At 44.9% G+C, this 26,361-nt stretch overlaps 1 protein-coding gene across 1 annotated transcript in view; it reads right to left on the bottom strand.

Annotated features, from left to right (window-relative positions):
- Positions 1-13,788: 13,788 nt before the first annotated feature.
- The window catches only part of DPT (dermatopontin), a 31,940-nt gene continuing 19,367 nt past the window's right edge, over positions 13,789-26,361 (bottom strand). Inside the window, exons 3-4 of the mRNA XM_007061627.4 lie at positions 22,884-22,991; positions 13,789-15,276 (exon numbers count right to left, since the gene is read on the bottom strand). Coding sequence (XP_007061689.1) covers positions 15,210-15,276; positions 22,884-22,991 — 175 coding nt within the window. The 3' untranslated portion in view covers positions 13,789-15,209. The remainder of the gene's footprint in view (positions 15,277-22,883; positions 22,992-26,361) is intronic.

A 26,361-nucleotide genomic window follows, 5' to 3' on the forward strand; every position in this document is an offset into this window, starting at 1 on the left:
AGTGAATTTACACACATTTACAGTAAGCTGAGGATCTGACTCATTGTCCTTCGTGTTGACTACAGAAGTGAGAGTCTAATGAACAATGCCACTGTGCCATTTAATCCCTGTGGAATCTCAGTTCTAGGTAGCTGGGTCCTATAGGTGCTCGGTGTTCGTATGAAACAGGGCCCAACGAACAATCTCAGAGCACAGACGTTCCCTCCTTAGAAAGTGGGATTTTTAAAGACTAATGCCACAGTTATCCATACATTTACTCTAACTGCCAAACTGTTTTTCATTTCTCCCTGGCTTCCTCCTCCAACCCGCCTTGTAAATAACACAGAGAGTAACCAAGAACGATAGCTCCTCTTGTTGGTTTAATGTTTTAATGCCTTTGTGCTCTGTGTGTCATGCTGGAATACTAAGCGCAGACTCTGATGCAATGTTTTAGTCCCTGTCTGCAATGGCCGATGGGAGTTGACAGAATCTGTACACAGCTGATAATGTGGAATCAGAGACAGCAATGTTGCGGCCAGGGATGCCACTTTAAACAGTTTCCAAATGCGGGGGAAATGATGCTGTCTTCCAGATCTGAGCCTGGGGCGTCATAAAAGGAATTAGACTGGATAACATTTCCAAACCCAGCACACTGGGATCAGTGCTGAAACACAGCAAATAAAATCCCTGAAAAACCCAGCACACATGCTACATATCCAGCCTCAGACCTGCAATAGCTGCAAGTCATTACCATTCAATGGCTGTTTGGTGGCCTATGTGAAATAAACGTATGGTCTCAAGCCAGTTTCTAGTGAAAAAGCCACAGCAATTAGCAGTAATTGGTCCCTTTGTTGTCAGCAGCCACAGAACAGTTGATGAGTGAATGAGCCATAGGGACTCAGCTGTCGTCTCAGCTCCTACGGGTTCTCTCCAGGTCAGGCTTGAAGGGTATGGCTGGTGGACCATATGAAAAGATATAGTGCCACTGCCCACGCTGTACCTGTGCTGGGGATGAGAATGCCACGGCTGTCCATCTTGAACTGCACTGAATCTACTCCAAACGTGTACAATAAAATAAAGACATTATCTGTAGGGCCGAGATGATTTGCTTAGTAGGAAAAATATAGTTGAATTCAATATCCCAGTGTACGGTTATGACTGCGCCACTCCAAAACCAAAGAACACCCTAAAGTCTTAGAGGACTGGTGGAGAACTTGGAGCCAGAGCAGATGGAGGGGGAGGGGGGAGACTTTCTCCATGGCTGATGGCTCTGCTCCCTCATCCAAGGCCCACTGAAGTCCAGGGAAAGTCTCCCACTGAGATCAGTGGTCTTTGGATCAGGCCTTCAGCCAGTGGGGATATGTTTGTAAATAACTGAGTCCCAAATTAGAGAAATCTAAAAACATGACATGCTTTTCTGAGCTATTGCCTTTTATTACTTATATAGTGTCATAGAGTAGGTGCACATGGCTCTTGGCAAACAAGGCAGGAGAGACAAGGTCACTGCCCCAGAAGCCTTGCAATCAGCATTGGATACAATCCAAACAGAGGGTCCAGTGAGAGGGTGGGTGCAGGCAGTTTCAGAGCAGAAATTTGAGAAGCCAAGTAAGAGAAGACTGACTGGAGACCAGGAAGACGTTGCTTGCCCTATGGGTAGGGGTCTGGAATGCTGTTCATTCTCCCAGCTAATGACTCCTGAAAGGATACCCATAGGAATTGACTTCATATATAATGTACCGGATTCCCTGCCTCTCAAAATAAATCCTGGGGTAGGGGAAAGGAGGAGGAAATCTCTGTGAGGTTCCCCTTGTGGATACTGTCCAACATTTCATCAGGGGGTGGGGTTTGCATTTCCCCATGAAATCTGCCATGGGACCTGCTACCACATGAAAACGATTAATAATGGATGGTTTGTGCTATTAGCATATGTTCTTTTGGTTGATTGAACTCATCAGTTTGCTGGGTCAGTGTTTGCTCAGCAGGGATGAGCCTGAACCCAAACCTTAGCCCTGGACAACTCCAAACTTTGAAGATGTTTGGATCCAGGTCTAGATCTGAATTTTGTAGCTTGGCCAATACATCTATAGTGGACCGAATCAAACCCTGGATCCAGCTTCCTACAAACGTAGAAGTTCAGATTTGTATTCAATTTTGTAGTTTAGGTCCCTTTCTTTTGCTTGCTGGGAGTGTTTGGTAGGTTTCACTTTAATTCGTTTCTCCTACTATCTGTTCATGCCTCCTTTCCTTATGTATGATCATTCTTCCTGCTTGTATCTAATACCTCTTCATTGACTTGTTCCTTTCTGTTCTTTTCTTTATCCATTTTCTTTGATCTGTGGCCAAGCACTCTTAACACAGACTAAAAAAAATAATTGAAATCAACATTACCAACTGGCTTGGATTCACCTGGCACGTTGCCTATCTTTCAGGAAGATATTTGATTTACGGTGTTGGCTTTTTAATTTGGAAAGTTATTTGGGATGTTATTGCCAATTTCTTGACTTGTTTATTGACTTCAGACGTACGTTGGTCATCACAGCAGTTTGAATCCGAGTGTACCGTACTGTATGTTGTTTTACAGAATTTCACCACTGAAAATTCATAAGATTGCTTGGTAGTTCTCTTCTCTTTGCTCCTATTCTTGCCATTCTGTGAGCAAGGGAAATGCTGGGTTAACATGCTCTTGCTCAATTTGTTTCCTTCGAAGTTCCCCCCCTCAGTCCAGGCTGCCAGTTACTTAGGGCCAACTTCTGCCGCCTTAGTGATTTGTTTTGCTCACTCACGGCCTGCAGATTCTGGCCCTGCATCTGGGATCTCGTGTCCTGATCCTACAAAGGTTTATTCAAGTGTCTATCTTTGTTCATTGCGAGTAGCCCCATTGACGCAGCATGTAAAGCTAAGCACACGCACTCATTTTTGCATGATTGGGGCCTAATGGAGGACTAGGGAAGAACGCCCATTGAAGTCAATGGGGGGATGTCCACTTCATAGTAGGGTTTTTTCCTGGGAGGACTGAGGCCTCCTAAATGTATTGTGTGTGGAATCTAGATTTTTTACATACATGATACAGGTGGTAAAATCCTGTGTATTCTTTTACAATGATTTTGTTTCAGATAGGCTGGACAAACTCTGCTCCCAGCTCGGTATGATTGTGGAGTGTCTCCACTGACTTTAGTGAAGGCTACATTTACACCTGAGTAACTGAGAGCAGACTGACCCCCTGACAATATTGTTTACCCCTATATTGTCTTTGTGTGATTAGTGCCCAGATCCGCCACTCTTACACTGAGCAATATCTTAGTCCGCAAATAGTCTCATTGATTTCACTGGGTAAGGCACAGTCCTATTCAACATGAGTAAGGGGGAGAGGGGGCCTGAATCAGGCCAGTGGGCCCCAATCCTGGAAAAATGGATGTATGTGCTTAACTTTAAGCATGCGAGCAGCCTCAGAGACTTCTCAAAGCATGACCCTGGATTTCTGTGGTGGCAAAGCATACATAATCACGAATAAAGTAATATCCTCCTTTGTCATTGTACTATCTCATGGAAGGCAAATCCAGGCACGCTCAGAGCTACAGGCCTGGGGTGTTATTAGCAGAGCTCTTTCTGCCTACTGCACGTGCTAACAGCTGAGGCACAAAATTCCACTGCCAGTAGAGTTGAGGTTCTCAGGTTTAAAACAGTCTGGGAGTCTTAAAGGGGAAGACCACTGCAATAACCCATGGCTGATGGGATAAAGATGGGCTAGAAATAAAATTTTAAAATGGAAGGATTCACTGGCTGCAAGCTCAGGACCCTTAGATATTTAAACAAGTTATCCTGAGAGCCAATTGATATCCTGCCAGAGCACTTCCTTATACTGTGTACTGGTTTCCCTTCAGCTGCGTTGGCGTCTCTCTGCTTGGAGGATGCTGTGCCAAGGTTATCTTATGTTATGAAATCCCAAGCACTTAACTGAAAGAGGTTTCGATTCCCTCTTGATCATCCAGGAAATATGCCTTATTTCAGCATCACTTACTGAACATTGGGGTGGGGGGTTAAATATGTGAGAGATAGCAACATTGTACAATTTTATCACTAGTTTCATGATATTTGGTGTTTTGCTTAAAGCTCCAACTCCTGGAGTCAGGTGATTACATGAGAACGTCAGCTTTTATTACTAAAAAAGTACATGTCTAGCTTTCATGCTTGCAGAGAAAAGCTTGACAAACATGATGTAAGTGTACCTTGAAGGCTCAGAAATCAGTAGGCAAAAGGAAAGAATCCAAAATTAATTTTTAAAAGTCTCTTGATTTTTAAGCCAAACTCATGAGTTTTTGAGGGCCCAACTCATTATTTTGGGATTGGCAATACTGTTCATATTCTCCTCAATCACCCCTGCCACCTCTCTTGCCTCTGTCTTCATGAGGACAACACCAGCTAGGAAGAGTGGGTTTGTTTGGCTACAAACTCAATTCAATCTCAAATTAAAGGAGACTTACATAGGGGAAAAATTGGTTTATGCCTCCCTGCACCTTTTAAAATTATTTTTTCTCTTGGTAATGTATTAAAATATGCCTGAAAAGTTTTTTTTATTGTTTATTAAATGGTCGTTCCCCCCCCCCCCCCCCGGCTTGTTTCTTACCTTAGAAGCAGCAGGTCTGTAAAGGCTGGTCTTCCCTAGTTTTGCTAGAGGACCCATTGAAAATGCCAGAGATGCAGGCTATGAGCTTCCTCAGCCCTTATCTGAAGGGGTAATGGTGTTGAATGTTTAACAGAGACTGCTTTTCTCTCAAGTGTTTCAGTCAAACACATATTAACCCTATGGGCTTAAGTGGGTCTTGAGGGATGCATAGGTCTTGTGCTGCTCCTCCACACAGGGGTAAACTCCACCCCTTGTTTTGTAGGTGTGCACAGCACTTCACTGCAATGGAATTTAGTCTGAATTAGGGTTGCAGATTTGGCCCACTCCATGACCCTGAGTCAGATCTCATGTGCACTGGTTTTATACCACTGTAGCTTCACTGACTTCCGTGGAATTACTCCTGGTTACTACTACATCCAGCCATGCCTGCAGAGACCTGGTAGCAAGGTACCTTTCTCCATCGCAGTCGTCCCAGCTCTCCACTTGATTAGGCCTCTCCCCAGCCAGGTGTATCAGCTAAGTATGGAGTGCAGTGGCTGGGACGCAGTCCTGGAATGGGTTCTATTCCTAGCTCTCGATGCCATGTTGGTAAAGGCATTACTCCCCAGCCTCAGTTTCCTACCTAGGCAGTGGGGGTAATGGTGGCTGCTTTTGAGAAGCAGTTTGAGATCTGCAGATGAGGCATGCTAAGCATTATTATAAAAAGATGGCACCAAATGGAAAAGGCACCTTAAAATGTAAATGGACCCCAAGAAAATAAAGGGTAATGGGGTAAGATATGGTACAATACGATTTTCTGCAGGAGCTTCCCTTCCAAAGCCCTTGCCACACAATATACAGAGTTATAGCCACCTCTGGGGAGCAAGGCATAACCATCATGCTATAGAACAGGGCAGGGGCCGCTGAACCAATAAAAGTCTTTTGGGCCTTTTATACCACCCCAGCAGCAAAAGGGGACCGTCACGTGTGTGGAGATAGCTCCCGTGCAGAAGATTTCCTTTGCCAGTGTAAAACTAGCAAGAGGGCTGTCTGCTGGCCCTGCTCCTAGCCCCTGGCAGATCAGGGATATGTCAGGAGCGTGGCTGGGATGCACTAAGCTATTCTCTCCTTCCCAGGACCCATACCGGAGAGCAGAGGGCAAATTAGAGTAGCCCTACAACTGTTCTCACTTACCCCAGGGGCCAGACAGGCCTGTTCATGGCCCAAGAATACAGGGGCCAGACCCTCGGCTGGTATGAATCAGCGTGGCTCCACTCACTTCAATGGAGCTATGCTGTTTTACTGCAGCTAAGGACCTGGCCCTGGGATTGCAAAGGTGGCTTAAAGCCATTTGTGCCCCTCTAAACCTGCCCCAAGCACAGGATTGGGGTAACTTACAAATAAGTGCAAGGGGAGCTGTCCATGGAGAGAGTCCAGTTTTCAAAGTCTCGCCCAAAAGACTCACTCCCTATAAACAATGTAGAAAGCAATTTATCGGCCTCCCCATGACACAGGGCTGAGTAGGACAAAGGTAAAATTTGAAAGTGTAGTTCTGAGGTGTGACTATTGCAAAACAACCAATCCATCCCGTCCAGTAGTGGCTTCATACCAGTTTAACTTCTCTGAGTTAGATTGTGTCAGCTCCGCCGCTCTGACATCTGCAGGCTTGCTCTAAAAGGCACTGTGCTAGAACAGCACTAGGCTTCTTTTGCTCAGGGCCAGCCCCAGGAGGTGGGTGTGTAGGTGTATGGAACATTGTGCTGCTGAGGGTCACAACAGGCCATGTCCTCAGTGCAGAGTTAACTTGCATTATCCACAATAGAGTTTCTGAATAAGCCTAAGTCAACTGAAAGCAGCCACACAGACACACACACACTTGAGCAACTGCATCCACACTGGCAGGGCACTTGCTCATGTGTGGCACTAAGAACATAACATAAAAACATAAGAACGGTCCTACTGGGTCAGACCAAAGGCCCATCTAGCCCAGTATCCTGTCTTCTGACAGTGGCCAGTGCCAAGTGCCCCAGAGGGAATGAACAGAACAGGTAATCATCAAGTGATCCATCCCTTGTCGGTCATTCCCAGCTTCTGGCAAACAGAGGCTAGGGACACCATCCCTGCCCTTCCTGGCTAATAGCCATTGATGGACCTATCCTCCATGAATTTATCTATTTCTTTTTTGAATCCTGTTATGGCCTTGGCTTTCACAACATCCTCTGGCAAGGAGTTCCACAGGTTGACTGTGCATTGTGTGAAGAAATACTTCCTTTAATTTGTTTTAAACCTGCTGCCTATTAATTTTATTTAGTGACCCCTAGTTCTTGTGTTACGAGAAGTAGTAAATAACATTTCCTAATCTACTTTCTCTACACCAGTCATGATTTTATAGACCTCAATCATATTTCCCCTTAGCCGTCTCTTTTCCAAGCTGAGAAGTCCCAGTGTAATCTCTCCTCATACGGAAGCCATTCCATATCCCTAATCATTTTTGTTGACCTTTTCTGAACCTTTTCCAATTCCAATATATCTTTTTTGAGATGAGGCGACCACATCTGCACGCAGTATTCAAGATGTGGGCGTACCATGGATTCATTTTGAGGCAACATGATATTTTCTGTCCTATTATCTATCCCTTTCTTAATTATTCCCAGTATTATGTTCACTTTTTTGACTGCCGCTGCACATTGAGTGAATGTTTTCAGAGAACTATCCACAATGACTCCAAGATCTCTTTCTTGAGTGGTAACAGCTAATTTAGACCCCATCATTTTATATGTATAATTGGGATTATGCTTTCCAATGTACATTACTTTGCATGTATCAACACTAAATTTCATCTGCCATTTTGTTGCCCAGTCACCCAGTTTTGAGAGATCCTTTTGTAGCTCTTATCAGTCTGCCTGGGTCTTAACTATCTTTAGTAATTTTGTATCATCCTCAAATTTTGCCACCTCACTATTTACCCCTTTTTCCAGATCATTTATGAATATGTTAAATAGGACTGGTCCCAGAACAGACCCCTGGGGGACACCACTATTTACCTCTCACCATTCTGAAAGCTGACCATTTATACCTACCCTTTGTTTCCTATCTTTTAACCAGTTACCAATACATGAGAGCATCTTCCCTCTTATCCTGTGGCAGCTTACTTTGTGTAAGGGAAGTGAGGGACCTTGTCAAAGGCTTTCTGAAAATCTTAGTACACTATATCCACTGGATCCCCCTTGTTCACATGCTTGTTGACCCCCTCAAAGAATTCTAGTAGATTGGTGAGGCATGATTTCCCTTTACTACCATGTTGACTCTTCCTCAACAAATTATGTTCATCTATATGTCTGACAATATTGTTCTTTATTATAGTTTCAACCAGTTTACCCGGTACTGAAGTCAGGCTTACAGGCCTGTAATTCCCTGCATCACCTCTGTAGCCATTTTTAAAAATTGGCGTCACATTAGCTATCCTCCAGTCATCTGGTACAGAAGCTGATTTAAATGATGGGTTACAGACGACAGTTGGTAGTTCTGCAGTGTCGCATTTGAGTTCCTTCAGAACTCTTGGGTGAATACCATCTGGTCCTGGTGACTTATTGCTGTTTAATGTATCAATTTGTTCCAAAACCTCCTCTAATGATACCTCAATCTGGGACAGTTCCTCAGATCTGTCACCTAAAAAGAATGGCTCAGGTTTGGGAATCTCCATTACATCCTCAGCCATGAAGACCAATGCATAGAATTCATTTAGTTTCTCCACAATGGCCTTATCATCCTTGGGGACATGTCCCATGGTTCTTTGCACTGCAGTAAGCTGAGCTAGTCTATGAATTCTTTCCCAAATGAACTGTAGGAGAACTTGTCTGTCTTTTCTAGGCACATGGGGATGGGGGGATTGTGGGAAGGCATTGGAGGAGTAGCCTCACTTGAGTGGTGCTAGCTTACATCCGCACTACAGAGTGGTCACGTTGGCAGCTGACGAGTTTTGCTAACTTGGGTTATAGTTTATAGCCTCTGGTAGGCCATCCAAATAGAGTTAAAAGCACCACCAGCTTTCATAGGATAAGAGGGAAGGTCCTCTCATGCGTAGGCATCAAGGGAAAAAATATGGTGGGTGATGAGCACCCATCGGCTCCCCCCCTACCAGAACCTCCCCCCAGCACCTCCTGCCCACTGGTGGGCCCCACTGATCAGTGCCTCCCTCCCATCGCTACCACTTGCTGCAGATCAGCTGTTTCACGGTGTCTGGAGGCACTGGGGGGGAGGAGCAAGGGTGAAGTGTGCTCAGGGGAGGAGGTGGAACTTGGCAGGGAAGGTGCAGGGTGGGGGCAGGAAGAGGCGGGGTGGGGACGGGGCCTTGGGGGAAGGAGTGGAGTGGGGGCGGGGCCTGGGCAGAGCCCGGGGGGAGCACCCTCGGCAGATTAGAAACTTGGAACCTATGCTTTCGTGGATCAGTAACTGGTTAAAAGATAGAAACAAAGGGTAGGAATAAATTATCAGTTTTCAGAATGAAGACAGGTAAATAGTGGTGTCCCCCAGGGGTCTGTACTGGGGCTAGTACTGTTTAACATAGTCATAAATGATCTGGAAAAAGGGGTAAACAGTGAGGTGGCAAAATTTCCAGATGGTACAAAACTATTCAGAATAGTTAAGTCCAAAGCAGACTGTGAAGCATTACAAAGGGATCTCATAAAACTGGGTGAGTGGGCAACAAAATGGCAGATGAAATGCAGTGTTGAGAAATGCAAAGAAATGCACATTTGAAAACATAATCCCAACCATACACATAAAATGATGGGGTCTAAATTAGCTGTTACCATTCAAGAAAGAGATCTTGGAGTCATTGTGGAAAGCTCTCTGAAAACATCCAGTCAATGTGCAGCGGCAGTCAAAAAGCAAACCGAATGTTAGGAACTATTAGGAAAGGGATAGATAAGACAGAAAATATGTTGTTCTATATAAATCCACGGTACGCCCACATCTTGAAAACTTTGTGCAGATCTGTTCGCCCTATCTAAAAAAAAAAAGAAGATATATTGGATTTGGAAAAGGTACAGAAAAGGGCAACAAAAATGATTAGACATAAGGAACAGCTTCCATATGAGGAGAGATTAATAAGACTGGGACTTTTCAGCTTGGAAAAGAGACAGCTAAGGGGGGATCTGATAGGGGTCTATAAAATCATGACTGGTGCGGAGCAAGTAAATAAGGAAGAGTTATTTATGCCTTCTCATAACACAAGAACTAGGGGTCACCAAATGAAATTAATAGGCACGAGATGGATCACTTGATGATTACCCTGTTCTCTTCATTCCCTCTGAAGCATCTGGCATTGGCCACTGTCGGCAGATAGGATATTGGGCTAGAGGGACCATTGGTCTGACCCAGTGTGGCCGTTCTTATGTACTCATCTCCAAGAGTTTGAATGTGAGGATGGGACTTGAGTTATGGGCAACATTTGAGCTATTACTTGAGTTATCTCTGCAGTGAAAACAAGACCACAAGAGACACTCTCTGCCACCTCCCACAACTGGATACTGAATGAGTCAAAGACTTCTTTAGTCCTGAAGAAGGATGGCTGGAAACAAAGACTCTGTTGCTGCAGGAAATCAACTCTGAAGTATACACAGAAAAGAGGTCAAGGTGGGTATAACCCCCCAGTGAGCTTATTGTGCGTGGGTGAAGAGGAGGAACTGGAGGGACAGCTGAGAGGCATTGTACAGGGAGAGGAGATTTCAAGGCCTGTCAGTAGGTGGTTAGAAGAATGCTCATTTTGGTCTATGAGTATGGGGGTGAATGAGTCATTGAAGAATCTTTCCCATGACAAATGCCCGCACTGACCCACAGAACTACCAGACACTTTGTGTCTCTACCAAAGTCTCTGTCCTACAGAGGAAACCATCCCACCCACCTCCACTAGTGATTGGCCCCTATTTAAACGCAGAGCCCCCAGTTACATGGGGCCAGCTGGGCTTTCAGAGAAGCTGAATATGCATTTGGCTTGTGAACAAAACCTGGCTTTGTAAGACTTCAGGGGAGGAATCTCTGCTGGTTCCTAGCATTTTTAAAGTATTTCTCCCTTCCCTGAGGAATGTGTGATAGTGTTCAGAATTTATCAGTTACCCTAGGAAGTCTGGCTAGGAAGAGCCTTGGCAGTGCCTCATGCACTGCTCTAGTCATCAGTAGTCTGTACCACTGCCTTAGCAAGAAACAGAAGAAAACAACCTGTGCAGAAGTAATAATAAGAGATTGTATCTGAGTTTTCCTGTGAATTTTCTCCCACCAATGACTTTGCCTCTCCCCAGCTACTGCAAGGCATCAAAGTAAGTGGTGACACAATAGTTGCATATTGGTAACACCATCCATCCATATGTTTTATAGATATGTAAATATTCCTCTCACAGGCCTCTTGAGGTAGGACACCTAAGTCTGACTATCCCCATTTTGTAGCAGGGGTAAATGAAAAGCAGAAATGAAAACTCAGAACTTCTGGTTCACAGGAAATTGACATTCTGAAACCTACTTTCATTATCATTCAGAACAAAACCAAATGTATCAAAATTCTGCATGAACTAGAAATTCTCTAAAATGTTTGTTGTGGAAACATCAGCACAGGGTGTTTCCAAAACAGAATATGCTCCCCAGACCCTGGCAGCTGCTGACTGATATCGGCATGATTCTTCTCAGTTTCACTGCTGCCCACCATGGAAAAGCAGCCCTGAAGCTGAAAAGAATCATATCAGTTTCAGTCAGCAACTGCCAGAACTTGCATGGTCTCAGGTGGGGCGCCATGGGGGGTCCCAGTTCCAGGGCAGTGTGCAGCCCCATGACGCCTAGGCTTTCTAGCAGCTCGCTAGATGAACTGGCAGGAAACTGGACAGATTTGCAACAGACACTTGCCTGTGATTTGTCAGAAGTTTGTCAAACCTGATTCATTTCCACAAAACAGTTTGGGTTTGACAAATCAGCATTTTCCAGTGAAACCCTGTTTCTCTGGAAAATTTCCAAACAGCTGTAACAGAGACGTTAAAATGGCTTGTCCAAGATCACACTGTAAAGTTAGCAGTGGAGATGGGACTAGAACCCAGATCCCTGACTAAGGGCTTGTCTACGCCACACAGCAATGAGAACTAGGGGGGTGTGACTTTTGTGGCACTCTAACTGCCCCTTGTGGAGCGTGCTGGCATTCTTTAAAAAGGCACCACTGCACATGAACATAGCCCTGTGTGACATGTGACAACATCACTGTGAACTGGGCACCTGTCAGAGTGCACCAGCGGGGTCCACCTGGGGCAGTTAGGACACAACATGTCAGAGTGCTCTAGAAATCACACCCCTCTAGTTTGCACTGCAGTGCCATGTAGACAAGCTCTAAGCCTCCCTCATTCATTAATTAGCATAGCACCTTTGATCCCAAAGAACCCCAGATTGTTCTACAAGCTCCATTCCTGGGTGTAACCACGCTGCTTTCAGCACAAGACCCAGGCAGGAAGCAAAAGCAGCCTTAAACTGACAAACAGTTCAGTCTTTGGCATTAGGATGCTCTATCTTACACCTGGGTGACCATGGCCCCAAGGGGTAATTCCAGCAGCTGGGACTAGCCGGACTGCAGGGCCAGTGTTTTAACCTCATTTTGCACTCGTGTAACTGATTGCACAAGTTCCAAGGCAGCATCAAATCAGGATCAATATCTTTTTGAATAGCTTTAGGCTGTCCTAAACCTGCAAGCACTCCAGCAGAGAAGGCTTTGGAGGCCATTGCACAAAGTGACCAAGAGAAGCCAAATGCTAGACAAACAGAGGGAGCTGGCAGGAGCATAGAGTGAGGTCAGTCCCATGAGGCAGGCTAGAAGCTTTTAAAAAGAAAGGAGAATATGGCCTAGTGGGTGGGGCACTGAACTATGACTCAGGAGTCTTGGGCCTCACTTCCACTATCTGTAAAACAGGAATAATGATTTCAACATCCTTTCTCAAAGTGCTTTGAGATTGTCATGGGATCCGCTCATCGTACATGGCACCTCCTCCTGACACCTCTGAGGATTAGCTCCAGCCAGGCATTGCCCTCCTCTAGCAGTATCTCTACCTGGATCCCAATAGGATCTTTTTCACCCTACAGCTCCCAGAGCTGCAGCTTCCTGCTTGTGACTTGGCTCTCCAGCCAGGTCACTAAAGCCCCCCCATCTGGACAAGTCAAAGACCTTCCAGACCAGCTATCCACTCCAATGCCCTGGATCACTTCCCAGTGGCTGGTAGGGAACACAGGCCCACCACATTGGGCTCCAACCTGGGGACCCTATAACAAGCAGCCAACACCTATACTATACACCCCTTCCTTGCAACCCCCTTGCTGTTCACAACTCCTGGGCTTTATACAGGCCCCTCCTGTTCCTGCCCAGCTAAGCCCATTTCTAATTAATGGCCTGTTCCCTGTCTCCTTCAGGTGCAGCCTGGGCCATTAATTGGCCTGCCCAGCCACTACAACTCCTCCAGGCCTTGTGTTGGGTGGGTACCCCATCACAGAGATCTACTGATGAAAAGCACTATATGAGAGCTAGGTATTATATGCAGCACAGTGATTCATTTTACTCTTTGCACTGGGTTCTGCAAAGCTTGTATCTGCAAATTTATGATGCTTATGTCCATTTAAAGTGTCTGTAACTATTGACAGCTGTAGGAGATTGAGATGATGATTTGTACTACAGAAATACTTAAGAAGGGGCCACAAGATCAGGACCTAATTATGCTAGGTGCTATATGTAGAGATAGTAAGAGGCAGTCACTGCCTCAAAGAATTTATAATCTAAACAGACAAAGGTGGCCAGAAGGAGGGCTGACATAAATGAGAAGAACAGGTGTCTCTCAAGGAGAGATCTTCCTGTGGAGGACCAAGAATTCTATGAGTTTGATTTAACTCCATATCCTTTTCCATCACTACTCTAGTGATAGCCTTTTCCTCTGCAGTGCCTGTTGTTACACTCTGCTTCATCAACGCTCCATCTCGTCCAATGTCACCTAAAATCTTCTCTCCCTTTTCTGTGCCTCTCAAATTTCTCTTTGTCTTTGTTACTTATTTATTTGGCTTAGTAACTGACTAGAACAGAACCTCACTAATTACAGTGATGCACTCTGTGAGTGATTGGGTTTTTTGCAGATTAGTGAGTTAAGTGGACAAGCAGGTTAAAAAAGAATAATCCAGGCTACCACATTGCAAAATGTACTTAATTCATTTATTTGACAAGTGTTTTAATGATAACATTTCATAGTATGCTAGTAGATACCTAGTACAAGAGAGCTGCTTGGGATGGGGTAACTGAATGATTGACTCCATTCATGTCCGTGTTTCTCTTGATCTTAGAATCTTGAGTTTGGTGCACGTCTTCATTATGGGCCTGATCATGTGCCACTGAAGATGGTGGGGACTTTGTCATTGATTCATTTGGCGAAGGCTCAAGCCCTAAATGTCTGAGTGTGAAAAATCCCATATTTGACCTTTCTGGCAGAAGTCATCAGAAGGTCGTCTGTCTGGACTGCAACTGCACAAGTGTCCTTTTGAGTGACACTCTTGAAATCTGGTAGGCTCATGGACTGCTAATTACATGGGGAAGGGAGAACATACACTTGAAAATGAACATTTCCAAACATCACTCTGAGGCTATGTCTGCACTGCACTTGGAGGTTGTGACTGGTGCTCGTGTGGACACACTCACACCAGCTTTAATCTAGGGAGCATGGCCAATCTAGAAGACATGGCAGCATGGACTCTGATGTGACTAGGAACATCCGGGATTCTGACCCTCCGGTGGCCTGCACTGCTGCTGCTACACTCTATTTTTAGCCAACTACCTGGATCAGAGCTAGCACAGGTATGTCTTCTCAAGCTCGGACTCACAGCCCCAGCTTGAAGTGTAGGTATACCCTAAGTCTAAAGGAGATTCAGGCTCCTAATACAAACAGATAAAGTTGCTATTTGCACTGATGGAGCTTACTCCGATTTCAAACAGGGATAAATTCTTCTAATGCAAATAGTGACTTTGCCTGCCCACACCAGGGATTTGCACTAGTGCAGTTATACCAATGGCTGGAATTGGAGCAAATCCCCAATATGGACAATGCCAAGATCCTGGCAATGTGAAATCTCTCTACAGCACAGTCTCAGTTATTAAACGCTGAGAGGTGGGGAGAGACCACTGGGGTTTGTGTGCCAACTAGAAGGTGTGGAAAAGTAATGAAGGGCACACAGTAGAGCTTCTACTGTATTTTAAACTTGTGTGCAGTGGTTTGGGGATGGGAGGCATTTGACACAAAGGTGCTACGCAAAATAATGTTGCGCATGTGCGAAGTGGCTAAATACAAAAAGAAATAACTGCTAATAAAATGTGTGTATATCATAAGCATTTTAGCTGTGAGATGCAGCTACACATAACGTTCAAGGGCGTCCTCTGAGATTGCAGCTGCAATCATGTTACTAGACTAAAAGGTGCCGTGGGCTGGTACTGCAGTTAACAGCTCCACAGGCAAAGGAGAAGAACTGTAACATCAGCAGCCAGCTGGTGCTGCTTGATGCTCTCTTTGTGAGTTTAATTGCCCCTTTCCCACCCACCCCAGCCTCCCCAAGTTTGGTATCGTCAATATGTCTAAAGGTTTTGAAATTGACAGTCAAAGGCTGTCATCCTGCAGATGATGAACTTCCACTGACGATCCCTGCGGGGGAAGAGAGACAAAAGATAGACATTAATGAGGTGAGGGCAACCGCAGAGGATAAAATTATACAAATGAGAACAACTTTGCACTAAAGGTGCCTCCAGCTAGCAAACTCTGTCTGTCAGCCACGAGCCCAATCAGTCTTCCTCCAAGTGTTCCCTGCTGTGCGGTTACATTACGGAAGGCAGCTGAATATTTCAAAAGATTGATAATGCCCTGCCCTGCCCTGCCCCCTGACAAACTTAAGAGCATAAGGCCACTGAATTACCCATCAGAAGATAATGACTTTTAATCATGATCTACCTCCTGTAAGCTTCAAACCAGTGACTAGAGGAGAAAAGCCAGGCTGGTTATGATCAAAAGTGAGTGCTCAGGTGATGAGTTGCTCTGTAAACTGTGGTACATGAAACGGGTTGGTCGTCTTCAGCTGTCATACGGTACTGGGTAACTAAAGAATTCAGATGTAGAGTAAAATATTGGCAGATGGCAATTGTGATTTAAATTAGTAATGAGTGGCTCTCCAAAGTTTGGAGGTTTCCAGAAGCTCTGCTACAGCTAATTGTCTGAGCTTGAGTCTGAATGCCGGGTTGGTAACGTTGTGAGAGCTAGTCCGGGCAAAGGGGAGATTTCCTTCCCAGATCCACGCACAGTCTTTGTCTTCTGCCGGCAACCCCAAACGGCGCATGCCACTGTGTATTCATGAAAGACAGGAGGCGCTGTAGCGAATGGAAGACAGATACTGATCTCACATTTGCTGGGATGTGACTCGATTGACTTCAGCTGAGTTACTCTTGACTTATACTGGAGGGACATGAGAGAAATTTTGTTCCCCTGGACTCTCTAAGTAAAAGTCCTTTCAGTTCAGTTTTAATTTACTGTACATATTATTATGGTAGTTTTCCCTCATTTTAACAGAGTATTATTTAGAACAGTGTGTCTCTGACATTAACCAGCGGGGTTTAATATTTTTTTTTTTTTTTTTTAGATTTTTGCTTGGCTAGCTCGTTTTGACTGTTTGCTGACACATATGTCGCCAAGGGCTAATACAACGCCAAACTTATTTTTAGATTCAGTTTAAGAAATCATCACCTGTGGGTACATGCGTGCTGATCACAGACGTGTTACTCCTTTGGTTGCGTGGATACCCAGAGATACAGATACGTCAGGCTTCAACAAGGTTTTACAGCTCAAAATTAGGGTCTATTAAACTTGCCCCTGTTGGAATGGAGGCTCTAAGCTCAAAAGCTCAGATCCAGTACCTTTGCCATTAAAAGACACTGTCAAGATAAAAATCAAGCATGTCTAAAAGAAATGTTCTTTACTTCCTGTATTAATAACACTGTCTATGATATTAAACCAGAAAGAGTTTTGAAACATTAATTTAGACCTCAATCCATCAGACCATTAAGCAAATTTAATTTTAAGCCCTATTCAACTTTATTTGGGACTATTCAGGGTACAGGTGCCAACTTTCATTTTTCTGGGTGGGTGCTCCGCCCCCTACCCCCAGCGCCCCCTGCCCACCACCAAACAGTTGATCAGGGGGTGGGTGCTGAGCACTCACTATTTTTCCCCATGGGTGCTCCAGCCCCAGAGCACCCACGGAATTGGTGCCTATGATTCTGGGCTTACTTTGTACCCTTTGTGCTGTTTGTTTAATCTTTTGCATTTCTCTTAGGGTATGTCTACCTTGCCAAAAAAAATAGGTGTGTTCTTAGCTCAGGTTAGCTAACTCAGGTTAAAGTTAGGTTTCAGAGGAGCAGCCTTGTTCATCTGTATCTGCAAAAAGAACAGGAGGACTTGTGGCACCTTAGAGACTAACAAATTTATTTGAGCATAAGCTTTCATGAGATGAAGTGAGCTGTAGCTTACGAAAGCTTATGCTCAAATAAATTTGTCAGTCTCTAAGGTGCCACAAGTCCTCCTTTTCTTTTCAGGTTAAAGTAGCTGTCAGGACATAGCAACTTGGCTTCTAGCTCAAATCAGCCCCTCAAATTCAATCCCAGGCTCCTCTGACCTGAGTTAAAGCTGAGCTTCTGTGTCTTAACCTGAGTTAAGAACACACTGACCTATTTTTGCAGTGTAGACATACCGTTAATTAGGAAGCAAAGCTTTGCTGGTCACTTTCACTCTGGTTCTCATGTACCTAGTTCTGTTGTTATCTGAGGAAACCCAAATACTTGTTTCCAATTAAATTAAAAATTTACACTATTTCTAATCCTAATAGATTTGATTTCTTGTTATACGAAACCTAATTGGGAGCCTAAAACACCTGATAGTTTAGCTAATCTATCTGGGTAGTCAGTAGGGTGACCAGCTGTCCCTATTTTATAGGGACGGTCCCGATATTTGGGCTTTGTCTTATATAGGTGCCTATTACCCCCCCACCCCCTGTCCCGATTTTTCACACTTGCCTTCTGGTCACCCTAGTAGTCAGGGTCTCCCTAGGCATTTCTATTGCACTTACTGCACAGGTAGCTGAATGCCAATGTGGCTTTAATGATGATTCTCATAGCAGTTAAGAGATTTCTCACTATTCAGTTCACTCAAGCAAAGATATAGAAGAACAGATGACAAAAATCTCTGTATACCAAATTATTGAACTTCGTGTAAAGCGTGTGGCTGGGAATGACGTTTGTGTCCCACCACTTGCACTGCCAAAACCTGCTGGGTCCCCACAGGGGCTGGAGCGGCAAAGGGTTGCAGAGGGGGGTGTGCACTGTGCATTTTGACACGTACAGTAGAATCATGGCCCACTCCTCGACTGCAGATTCCAAACCAGGCTTTAGGGAGACCTGGACTGGTGGCACTTGGGCAGAACAGCCTGGGTTAGTCATTCTGGCAACTAGAGAGCTGGAAAAAACAGCGAGGTCTGTCGGTGTCCAGCAGCCTCCCTAAAGATTCCCAGGCTGGGTTGCATTAGCCTTTTCTTCTCTAAAATCCCCCACTGCGGCTATCATAGGTTCAGCTCCACCAGTGATAGGGATGGTGGGCCTCCTGGGTATAGCTGGCATTGTAAGCACCGTGTTATCGAACCCTGCTCAAAGATGTTCAAACCAGCAGCCAGCGCCTTGTCTACACTAGTGCTCCCACTGCTACTATCAATGGGGATAGTGCAGTGGGAAATGCTAAGGGGAAAAACCTAGTGTAGCCATGACCTGGGAGTCTGGTCTCTTCTCTACCACAAGGGAGCGAGGCACCTCTGATCCAACTGCCTGTCTCTTGCGTCGGTTACTCCTGCCTCTGGTAGGAATAATTTCTGCTACAAGGTTGCCAGTAAGCAATCATCAGCCCCAGGAAATTTTGTTAGAAACTATCGTTTCTGGGACTGTAAAAGCCTGGGAATTTATTATTATTTCTGCAAAGCCACGACTCCCATGGCATCGTACTGACAACCTTGGCCAGGGGGAGTCCCTAGTATGCTGCCAGGGAGCTAGGACGGTCACTGTGGCCAAGGCATCTCTTCTTTCCCTCCTTGTTGGGTGAACTCCTAATTCGCCTCTCTCCAGCCGCTCTTGGGGTGTACTGAGGCAGCCAGTTGTTGCCAAGTCAGTATCTGCAATGGTATCCCAGGCCATAATGGTAGGTTAGCAAATTGGCTTGGTGTCGCGGCTAAAATAGCCAGCAGTGAAATAGTTAACAGTGTTGCCCTGTAAATTGACCTCATTATAATTGAGTCAACACCCCCATTGGATTAACGGGAGCTGTTCACACTTCTCAGGCCTGTTTTTTCAGACTGTCTACAAATTGGGCGCTGCATTTTTCTACATTAGGTTCACATTTTGAAGGTTATCTTTACAACCATGAGGGCTAGAGAGATAATTTAGTTTAAGGTGGAGACTTTGGAGCACAATAATGCAGCAACTTCAAAAACAGACCAATGATATCCATTTGCATGCCTGTATAATCTCATTGTACACAGAGCCCTGCTCATAAGGTGGTAACGAATGCTAATGGCAAATAAGGGTCTGGAATGATTGATACAAAGTAATTAACTCAGTCTCTGGAAAAGAATCAGTGTTATATTTCATTAACCTTAATTCTCTGTGCCTGACTTGCAGCATGCTTCAAGCTGCTCACTTACCCCATGTTTTATATCGGTGTCGCTGCTGATTTCAGTGAAGTTATTCTGCATTTACATTGTGTCAAAGGGGTGGAAGAATCAGGCCCATTATAGGTAAAATTCTCTATTTTAAACCACTCCATATTGGGCCTTATGAAACACCGTGGGTTCTACAGTCCACTTTTGCAGATCCCCCTTCCAATTCCCCAGTAGATTAATAGGGTTTCCCTTTTCTGTGTGTCTTTCTGCCTGAAACCCAGCTTCTGATTCATCAAGCTGTTTGTGAATGGGTTCTTACGCTAATGAACCAGCTTGATCTACAGTACAGAATATTCACCAGTGTTTGGCCCAATCCACGTTTAAGTTATTGAAGGGATGGGGTTATTCAGTCACATTATGATTGTGTATGTAGCTATGATGTTGTGCCTTTGCTTCCTATATTCTGCAATTACTAAGAACTCTCCCTGTGTGCATAACTTGTGTATTTATAGGTTTCAGAGTAACAGCCGTGTTAGTCTGTATTCGCAAAAAGAAAAGGAGGACTTGTGGCACCTTAGAGACTAACCAATTTATTTGAGCATAAGCTTTCGTGAGCTACAGCTCACTTCATCGGATGCATACTGTGGAAAGTATAGAAGATCATTTTATACACACACAGCATGAAAAAATGGGTGTTTATCACTACAAAATGTTTTCTCTCCCCCCACCCCACTCTCCTGCTGGTAATAGCTTATCTAAAGTGATCACTCTCCTTACAACGTGTATGATGATCAAGGTGGGCCATTTCCAGCACAAATCCAGGGTTTAACAAGAACGTCTGAGGAATGGGGGAGGGGGGTAGGAAAAAACAAGGGGAAATAGGTTACCTTGCATAATGACTTAGCCACTCCCAGTCTCCATTCAAGCCTAAATTAATTGTATCCAATTTGCAAATGAATTCCAATTCAGCAGTCTCTCGCTGGAGTCTGGTTTTGAAGTTATTCTGTTGTAATATCGCAACTTTCATGTCTGTAATCGGTGACCAGAAAGATTGAAGTGTTCTCCGACTGGTTTATGAATGTTATAATTCTTAACATCTGATTTGTGGTCCATTTATTCTTTTACGTAGAGACTGTCCAGTTTGACCAATGTACATGGCAGAGGGGCATTGCTGGCACATGATGGCATATATCACATTGGTGGATATGCAGGTGAATGAGCCTCTGATACTGTGGCTGATGTTATTAGGCCCTGTGATGGTGTCCCCTGAATAGATATGTGGGACAGTTGGCAACGGGCTTTGTTGCAAGGATAGGTTCCTGGGTTAGTGGTTCTGTTGTGTGGTATGTGGTTGCTGGTGAGTATTTGCTTCAGGCTGGGGGGCTGTCTGTAGGCAAGGACTGGCCTGTCTCCCAAGATTTGTGAGAGTGATGGGTCATCCTTCAGGATAGGTTGTAGATCCTTAATAATGCGTTGAAGGGGTTTTAGTAGGGGGCTGAAGGTGACGGCTAGTGGCGTTCTGTTATTTTCTTTGTTAGGCCTGTCCTGTAGTAGGTGACTTCTGGGAACTCTTCTGGCTCTATCAATCTGTTTCTTCACTTCCGCAGGTGGGTATTGTAGTTGTAAGAATGCTTGATAGAGATCTTGTAGGTGTTTGTCTGAGGGGTTGGAGCAAATGCGGTTGTATCGTAGATCTTGGCTGTAGACAATGGATCGTGTGGTGTGGTCTGGATGAAAGCTGGAAGCATGTAGGTAGGAATAGCGGTCAGTAGGTTTCCAGTATAGGGTGGTGTTTGTGTGACCATCGTTTATTAGCACTGTAGTGTCCAGGAAGTGGATCTCTTGTGTGGACTGGACCAGGCTGAGGTTGATGGTGGGATGGAAATTGTTGAAATCATGGTGGAATTCCTCAAGGGCTTCTTTTCCATGGGTCCAGATGATGAAGATGTCATCAATATAGCGCAAGTAGAGCAGGGGCATTAGGGGATGAGAGCTGAGGAAGCGTTGTTCTAAGTCAGCCATAAAAACCTTTTGTAGTGATAAACACCCATTTTTTCATGGTTTGTGAGTATAAAAACATCTTCTTCTGTATTTTCCACAGTATGCATCCGATGAAGTGAGCTGTAGCTCACGAAAGCTTATGCTCAAATAAATTGGTTAGTCTCTAAGGTGCCACAAGTACTCCTGTTCTTTCTGTGTATTTATGCATCACCCTGAACAGGGGAGATGCACATACTGTCTGTCTTCTCTCATGAAGACTTTATTTTTGTTCCTTTCTGTTACTTTTATTTCAGATGAAAGAAAACAATTTTAGATTGAACATATAGTGTAGCTCTTTGCATATTGAAAAACATGCCATTGAAATACCCTCAATTGTTAATGTAAGTTCCCTGAATGTTGACAGACACAGGCATTTTAGTCCCTTTTACATGACTGTAAATTATAAGAATTGGTTTCAGGCATGGGGAATAATCTGAAGTCATGTCTATAAGAATATGGAAATTACTGTACCGGGTCAGACCAATGATCTGTTCCTGTTGGTACTCTGCTTAAAGGAGTTCCAACCAGCAGCCAGCCACCAGCACTAGGCTCTACTCAATGGGTCAGAGAAAATAATCATACAATCACCATATATAAAAGTGGGGGGTGGTGTGATATTAGGACTGCTGTGAGGCTTCAGGGGGGATATATCTACTGTTATGGCGGGGTTGGGAGTGGAAGAGGAGTCCCAGTCCTCTTCTCCTTGTACCCCCAATGATAGCACCTAGCAACTGTCTACCTTAATCAAGCTAACGATGGCAAAATGCAGACTTCAGGGGCTCTGTGGCTATGGCAATTGACGCCAGTGTAACAGGGGATTGAGGGCATTGTAGCCTTCATTTCTGGAACCGTAAAAGCCTGGCTTCTAATTTGTCAGGAAGCAGCATACATCTGATGTGGGTCACGTGCGGCTGATGCAGTGTGGCGCACACACACTGAGCATGCACGTGAGCAGAAGGAGCAGTAGATGTGTCTCCACACACAGCGCGCAGCATTTGGCCGTCCTGTGTGGCCTGAGGGAAATGCCAAGCGCCCTACACACCTGCTGGCTCCCCAGTCGCCTTCATGAAGGGTGGGCTGAAATGAGCACCTCTGTCCTTCCAGGGGTATGGGATAGTCAAGCTGGAATTTTAAAGATCTGGATAATTTTATAAACAACAGTATCCGGAGCTAGGCCAGAGCCAAAACTCTAGATCCAAACACCAGTAAATCTGGGGGGAGCGCAGATCCACATGTGAACTTCTTGGCTGAGGCCCGCTGCTAATAATGCTTGTAGCTATGCCTACTAATCAAATCTCAGCTAAGATGATCACCACTGAGGACAGGGAGGTATTCCTCCCCTCCCCTATGTACAGCCCATAACAATTAGCCAGGTGCATGATGGACTTCCCCAGATGAGGGATAGTGCATTTGATGGACCATTGTTTGATCCAGTATGGCAACCCTATATTCCAGATGGGGAGGAACGGGGGAAATACCCACTTTTTCTCCCACTTCCAATAACAACACAAAGCAAAAAGCAAACCTGTCCACAGCAGAGAAGGTAGTAGTTGCTCCCCGGATGTAATGATCATAGGTGTACATCATCATGTCCATATCTTCTCCATAGTGTGCCGGCTGCTCTACTGTCAGACTTTATGTCAAGGGAAAAGAAAACACAATTTACCTTTTGGAAGAAATGAGGAATGAAATAGAATTAACTGAGTGCAGATCAAGTGCCAGAATCTTCACCTCTATTTCTTTGAAAGTTTTTACTCTTTGAAAGTTCTTATTCTTTGACAACATAATAATGCAGAGTCCTACACATAACATGGTTTTGTTTCTCTTGCATGCAATTTGTTCTTGGAATCCTTTAGGTAATTACAAAGAATTTAGCTTGTGTAGAGTAGGTCTGATTATTAAACATAGCAGCAACTCTGGGAGAAAGGCAATCTGAACAAGAATGTAATGCCTGTCTATTTCTTCTGTTTCTGTTACTTTCCTCATATCAGTTTGTTTGGTTTAGTACTGCAAAGTGTCCTAAATATTGCCAAGTCAAATAAATACAACCATGTCTCCATTTATGACTTATACGTATCAATATAACAGCTACTGTGTTCCTCTTTCTTCTCTTTCCTCCCGGTTTGTATTCAGGCTTTAAGAGAGAATGATCTGGATTAAATGTGTACAGTGTAATTTATCCAAGGATCTCAAAGTGCTTCTGCAACCATTAATTGAATTATAGTTACAAGCAACCCTCCTGGGAAGTAGGCAAGTAGTATTATTCCCATTTTACAGATGACTAAACAGAGGCACAGAGAGGGTAGGTAGCTTGCCCAAGGTCATCCGTCAAGACTCTGGTGGAGGCTGGGAATGGAGACAAGAGGCTGGATTCATCACTGGGTTTATGCAGGTGTAAACAGAGTTATATCCATGTGAATCTGAAGTAAAATAGTGATAAATCAGGTTTCAGGAGGAAATTCTGTCCCAATCGAAGTCAATTGCAAAACTACCCCTGACTTTAATAGGAGCAGGACTTCACCCCAGGAGCTCTAACTCCCAGTTCCCTGATCTAGGCCCCAGCAAATTCAGCAAAGTCTTTAAGGATATTCTTACACACACAAATAGCCTATTCAGCAAAGCACTCAACTATGCGCTTGAACCCAATTAAAGTCAATGGGATTTAAGCACATCCTTGAATGTTCTGCTGAATAGGGATAGTACTATTGGGATTACTTACATGTTTAAAATTAAGCACATGCTTAAGCGTTTTGGTGAATCAGGGCCCTAACCGGTAACTAAGGGAACTATCAGAAACTGGAAGAATATATTAAGGCAAATGTATCTGATTTTTCAAAAAGATCATGTTTACGTATTAGCTTAGGCTGCTTTATTCCAGAACGGTTTTTGTGCTTAAAAATTCTCTGAAATTACCACCAATGGCTGTATGATTAAATGCATTTTACATTACTTTGTTTACCATACTATTGAGCTGTTTGTTTTCTCTGTACATAGCAGATGTGACTTAATTACGGGTCATTTTCTGCTCTTGAAAATGAAAGGAAAAGACCATCCAGTGCAACATCACAGTTGGCAAAATATTATTCCCGGGCAAATGAAAATAAGAATCAGGTTAGAATTCTGATGCGGATGTTTAAGACCTTAAAGGTATCAGGAGCGGATTCCTTTTTACCCCACAGGCATTCTTCTGCCACCTATCCCTAACCATACACCATCATCAAACAAATTAGTGATTGCAGCATGAGTGCAACACTGCCTGGTCTTATCTGAGAAGTGTGTGATTAGGTCTGTGTAACAGCATCAGCATTGCAGCCAGGGGGCTGGCGTTCAACCCAGTCTCTGTGGTGCCTTGTTGTTAAGTGATGATCGACATACAACAACATTTCATCACTGATACAGTCAGCTGCTGCAGACAACCGAACAGAACACCTGTCTGAAGGGAGAAATAACACAGCCAGGGGAATGGATGATTGCTGAGCTGGGTTTTCTGATAGAAGGAAGGAGACGGAGGTGTCCTCTGTGGATGAGAGGATTTGGGCGATAGGCCTGAATTCAACTCCCACTGAAGTCCCTGAAGAGATCTGGATCAGGCCCAGAGTCGTCGTCTTAGCGTATGCACAATGTGCCTCAAGTGGTGGGTTGCCAGGCATCTAGTTTTTGACCAGAACGCCCAGTCGAAAAGTGACCCTGGTGGCTCCGGTCGGCACTGCTGACCAGACCGTTAAAAGTCCGGTTGGTGGTATAGTAGGGGCCCGGGGCTAAGGCAGACTCCTTGCCTGCCCTAGCTCTGCGTGGCTTCCAGAAGCTGCCACCAGGTCCCTGCGGCCCTTAGGCTCATGGGCGGCATGGGAGGCTCTGTGCGCTGCCCACGCCTTGAGTACCAGCTAAGCAGCTCCCATTGGTTGGGAACCGCCACCAATGGGAGCTGCGGGATGGTAGCACCTGCAGGCGCGAGGGCACCCACAGTGTAAGGAGCCTCACTGATGCACCTAGCAGCCACAAGGAACTGGCAGCTGCTTCCTGGGAGCCACCAGTAAGCGCTGCCGGGATCCCACACCCCGAACCCTCTCCTGCAGCCCTGCCCCAGCCCGGAGTCCCCTCCTGCACCCAAACTCCCTTCTGGAGCCCCCAACCCCCTCAAACCCCAACCCCCTGCCCCAGCTCAGAGGCCCCTCCTGAACCCCAAACCCCTCATACCTGGCCCCACCCTAGAGCCTGCACCCCCCAGCCAGAGCCCTTACCCCCCTCCCAGTCCCCAACCCCAGCTGGGTGAAAGTGAGTGAGGGAGAGGGAGCAATGCTGGGAGGTGGAATGGGGCGGGGGCGAGGCCTCAGAGAAGGGGAGGGGCAGGTGAGGTCTGAGTGTTTGTTTTTGTACAATTAGAAAGTTGGCAAACCTACTCAGGTGACACATGACTAGAATTCATTGCTGAATTTGGTCCACCGGTTGGATCATTAGCTTCCTCAGTTTGGGCCGGGTACTGACAGGGAGTGTGACATGAACGCTGATCCATCCCAAATACGAGTGCGGCATACATGGCAAAATTTCTTTTCAGTCGTTCCCAAGTGGCAACCTTAGTTGGAGTATTATTGTGATTGATAACAGGCACTGTATTATTTCTGCTTTGGGGACATCTGCCTTCATGCTCTTAAAATATATATCTAGGGCTTCTGTTTTTCAGGGTTTATTAATAGCATTGGCGGGGAATTTTTAGCAATTTTTGAGTTTTATGTAGATGTACAAAAATTGGGGATTTTTAGGGCTTTCTCTTTGTATATACTGTAATAAGCAATGTATATCACATAAGACCATAAGAACGGCCTTACTGAGTCAGACCAATGTTGCATCTAGCCTAGTATCCTGTCTTCCAAAAGAGAATGAATAGAACAGGCAATTATCGAGTTATCCATCCCATGCCCTCTCCTCCATACCCCTGATCATTTTTGTTGCCCTTCTCTGTACCTTTTCCACTTCTAATGTATCTTGCACCAATGCTCTGTCTT

Source organism: Chelonia mydas, chromosome 1, assembly GCF_015237465.2.
Source record: "Chelonia mydas isolate rCheMyd1 chromosome 1, rCheMyd1.pri.v2, whole genome shotgun sequence".
Lineage (NCBI taxonomy): Eukaryota > Metazoa > Chordata > Testudines > Cheloniidae > Chelonia > Chelonia mydas.